Raw genomic sequence first — 5000 nt, 5'->3', positions numbered from 1 at the left:
GTTCTTTCCAAAAATATATATATTCAAAGATTTGCACAAATGTTCACGTTTTTTCTAAAATAGCCCAAACTATAAATGAATGGTTATAGCTCAAAATCTATAAAATGACACCATATGCGTTCCCGGATTTGGATGGGTTATGAGAATCCGGTGCATACTTTTCACTCTGCCAAATGCATATTTTCTTATTAAGATATCCGCGGGGTCCGCGGATACAAGGTCCCTCCATTTGCTTTTCCCTCGTGGGTTGCGATGTGGTAGGAAAACTAATGGCTTTTTTTTTTTTCTTTACTGCACCCAGGGGGCAAACCAAGATGAGTTTTGAAGAACCTTGTTGCTCTTAATTCGTTTGAAGTTTCCCAAAATGTCATGAAGATACATGTTTGTTGTTGTTCTTGAAGGCTGTTTTTAAAGCGTGATGCTGCCTAATTTATGCTCCGTCGTGCAGTGGTGGAAAGTAACTAAGTACACTTACTCAAGTGCTGTACTCAAGTACAATTTGAAGGTATTTGTACTTTACTCGAGTATTTCCGATTTCCAATACATTTACTTCGTAGTGGAGTAACTTTTCACTTACTCCACTACACGTATTTGAAAACTTTAGTTACTTTGTAGATTTTGATTATTATTACAAAACATACATTAACCACTTAAGCCCTTTATCGGCCATTTGAAAATAGCAGATCTACAAGCTCACAATGCGTGTGAGCTTGAAGATCTGCTATTTTCAAACATTTTAGTACTTTTACTTTTAGTACTTTAAGTATATTTTGATGCCAATACTTTGGTACTTTGACTCAAGTGACACTTTGAACACATACATGCCTTTTACTCGTAACAGAGTATTTCTACATTGTGGTATTGCTACTTTTACTTAAGTAAAAATATCTGAGTACTTCTTCCATCACTGAGCAGCGCTACTCCAATGCATTGTAAATGAGGCAGGGTGAAGGGCAGAGACAGAGGGGTTTTTAGGAGTAAAGTATTTTTTTTACTTAGTCTGCTCTTTTTTCCCTCTACACCTATAGCCTCTTTGCCAAAAATAGCCGTTACAAGCTCTCGAGGCGTTGAGAGCTTGGTAGATCTGCTACTTTCGGCTAATGTTCCCATCAGAAAAGGAATTCTAGGGTTCAAGTGGTTAATGTAAAAAAACGGAATCCTATCACACAAAGATTTGGCGGACCCCCTATAGTAGCTCTGAGGACCCCCTACGGGTCCCGGACCCCCTGTTGAAGACCCCTGTCCTAAACCACGAATTTTCAGGAAATGGGGAAAATAAATTATGTTCCAATTAATGATCCAATATAGTTACTATTTAGTCTATAATTATTTAGCTCTGGTTAATACTTTACATTTGTTAAATATTAATAAAACCCACAGACAGACTTTTCACTTTTCACTTACAGCAACTTACAGGCATTAATCTCCAAAAAAAAACTATAAAATGTTTAAATATGGAGATATTCTGCCAGACAGCCACGTCTTATTTTCTCTCTCATTTGCCCCCTTCCACCTCTCTCTCTGAATGTGTGTGAGGCGGCAAGGTATATCCAGGACCTTGGTGTTTTACCAACAACGTAAAACACCAAGGTTACAACTCTTTGTTGGTCGCTGTACAACGCCTGGTGGTGGTTCCTGTAGGTCCCTACGGATCAGGCAAGATGCCAGAGTATTCTCCTTTCTAACCAATGCCATAATTGTCAACAACTTAAGTTTGTTGGGTGGGGGGTGGCATAGGAACCCAGGGGCGTCAATTGGGTATGGCAAGGACCATACCTTGGCTCCAGAAAAAAAAAATCATATAGTAGCCTAATGCAGATGTAAGACCATTGTGTTTGTATTGTGTTAAAGTTATAATGCATAGTTTTCTATGCATTTCGGGGGTTTTGGGGGATTTGACGCCCCCCAAACAATTTAAGTGTCCCTTATTTTAATCTCTGGGAGTTGGCAACCCTAAGCTTGCCATACCTTAGCTTTTGCTGAACTGATGCCACTGTAAAAACCCAACCTACTGTACGTACCTTTGTTTTTTTTAAGTGAAGCTTTTAAGGGAAGAGAGAGCGAGAGAGAGATAGGGAGAGATTCTTCCTCCAAAAATGACTGATTCGATTTTCCAATAACAAATAAAGGAAATAAAAGAACCATATGTGATGTATTTACTGTAGGCCAAACATTACCTGCATGTGGCATGTTGTAGGGTGCGCCCTGGCCAGTGTTGTTGCCCGCTGGCTGGCTGTAGGGGGCGCCACTACCCGTGGTGCCCGCCTGGGTCATACCGGGACCTGGATAGCTGCCCTGCCTATCACACACACACACACACACACACACACACACACACACACACACACACACACACACACACACACACACACACAGATAAACATGAGTCTGGATTGGTGACATATGGCTGTGGAGAAAAGGGTAAATGATTGTGACATACAGACATCTGTGATTGGCTACAGGGTAGTCTGTGATCTGTGATTGGCTACAGGGTAGTCTGTGATTGGCTACAGGGTAGTCTGTGGTCTGTGATTGGCTGCAGGGTAGTCTGTGGTCTGTGATTGGCTGCAGGGTAGTCTCGCGAGCCTGTTTCACGTTGCCTGTTTTAAAATTCCGTCATACAGTCTGGAGCACGGAAGCTCTGAAATTGATCCCCTACACTTCCAATTATAATATTGTTTGTTGTTGCCTGTGAGGCTTGTTTATGATTTGTTTTGTACTTTTATTATATTGCATTTTAAAATTTGTATTTGTTGACTTTGTTGTCTAATTTTAACATGTTCAAAATAAAGCTTTTCATTCATTCAGTAAGATGGAAAAGGAGCAAACCTAGTAGCACCCTGGGGGACTCCTGACAACTACAGCAGTAAGTATGTAGGGCTTCAGTGGTTTAAGAGATTGTAAGAGGTCTCTCTCTCTCTCTCTCTCTCTCTCTCTCTCTCTCTCTCTCTCTCTCTCATAATGCCTCATGCTGGAAGCGGTACATACATAGCCTTGGAGGCGGGGTGGCTTTGGTAAACTGCCCCGTAATCTCATCTCTCAGACATAATGAGTCATAGAGCCACTGATGGTACATATGTAATCCCTCTATGTACTGATGGTACATATGTAATCCCTCTATGTACTGATGGTACATATGTAATCCATCTATGTACTGATGGTACATATGTAATCCCTCTATGCACAGGGCCTGGCAGAGAAACAACGCCACACCAAATCCTCCAGCTCTTATCTGGCCCCATATATTCTTTTTAAATATGTACTTCTCATTTATTCAATATCGGAAAAAGTTATCGATAGAATAATCGCTAAGAAAATAATTGATAGTTGCATCCCTGAGCTCAGTTTTCCAACCTCCAGACCTCACAGTCAGATGCAGCAATGATTTCGGGGCATTGGCGAGTTCCATGAACCAACAAACAACCAAATCCTATGAGTGCAGAAACAGAAATATGTTTATGAACGGCAAACAAATGGCATCTATACCTCGTTCATCCACGCCGAGAAAAGAATAAAAATAAAAATAGTCCCATGTCTCCATTTGAACAACAACAACAACAACAACAACAAGAAGAAGAAGACAGCAGCAGCAACTCTCCAGTGAATAGTGGAATATGTGAATCAACAGCAACAGAACAGCAGCAGAACCGTGGTGGTGGTCGGGGTTCTCCCCCCGCTATCATTAATTCATGTCATAAAAAAACTCATTAGGAAGCACTTGAGCCCCCCCCCTCCACAGTGTTTAATCACACTTAATATATGGCTGTTGTCAGGCAGAAACCTCTTATCTCCACAATCTAACTTTTCATGTATTTTTTGGGGGTAAACTAACAAACTCACTTGGTCAATCCCTGGATTAGAGTAGTGGTTCTCAACCTTTTCAGGCCGCAACCCCCCAGAATAATCATATTTGAACTGGGGATCGTCTATTTTCAATTTATTTTTTTGTCTCTTTCTTTTGACAATTTGGCCAATGTTTTATACAAGAAGCCCCAATACGTGGGTTTTAGTTTTTGTAGTCCTATAGTGACGCATTAGGGAGTGAAAATGGCAGAGCGGCAATAAATGACACCTATATGTGTGAGAATGTGTTGACACACACGCACAAAAAATATCCAACCACTGCTCTACAGTACAGTGTGTTCATGAGTTGGGGGGGGGGGGGGCGCAGTCAAACCAAGGGCAGTGGGTCTCCAAGTGGCGTACGGAGACCCCCCAGGGGTCCTTGAGGGAGTTCCTGGGGGTGTGCACTCCCTCCCCAGCTATACGTTCTCACTGTGTTCCAGTGGATCCAATGTAGTTATTACTCGGTCACAAGCTCTTGTTAATACTTTTCATTGGTTACATATTTATAAAACCTGCATTGACAACCCATTGAGACCTGAAGCCGATTCTACATGTCTCCTAAATCTCAACAGTATTCTGAAAAACGTATGTTTCTATATCAGTGGTGCTCAAACTTTTTCATGTCAAGGACCCCCAAAATTATATGTATTTGGCCGCGGACCCCCATCAAAATATTTTGTTCCAGGGACCCCCCCAGAAGAAAAGATTTGAGTTAAAAATGTTTGCTTTAAAAATATATATATTCAAAGATTTGCACACATTTTCACGATTTAAAAAAAATATCAGATCTACAAGCTCGTAGCGCGGCACTCGGTGCCGCGCTATGAGCTTGTAGATCCGCTATTTTTGAATAGCCCAAAGTGTAAAATAATGCTTTTTAGCTCAAATCTAAAAATGACACAGTTCCAGGTCCCAGGGTTAAGCAAAAGTCTACAAGCTTACAACATGTAGTTGTGGGGGTGTAGATCTGCTATTTTTGCAACTTTGCAAAACGTGGAGATATAAGATTTCTGCCTGACAGCATATATATATACACACACACAGAGAAAGAAAGAGAGAGAGAGAGAGAGAGAGACACACACACACACACACACACACACACACACACACACACACACACACAGACAGACAGAGGAGAGAGAGTAGGATGGAGT

General features: G+C 41.3%; 1 protein-coding gene across 1 annotated transcript in view; it reads right to left on the bottom strand.

Annotated features, from left to right (window-relative positions):
• The window catches only part of LOC311035608 (AT-rich interactive domain-containing protein 1B-like), a 264670-nt gene that overhangs the window by 33156 nt on the left and 226514 nt on the right, over nt 1-5000 (bottom strand). Inside the window, 1 exon segment of the mRNA XM_084043910.1 lies at nt 2178-2299. Within this exon segment, the coding sequence (XP_083900036.1) occupies nt 2178-2299 (122 nt within the window).

The sequence above is a fragment of the Gymnoscopelus microlampas genome (assembly GCF_963454915.1).
Source record: "Gymnoscopelus microlampas genome assembly, chromosome: 20".
NCBI classification, from domain to species: Eukaryota; Metazoa; Chordata; class Actinopteri; order Myctophiformes; family Myctophidae; genus Gymnoscopelus; species Gymnoscopelus microlampas.
The sequence above is the reverse complement of the archived record's forward strand: the minus strand, read 5'-3'. Positions and strand labels throughout refer to the sequence as shown.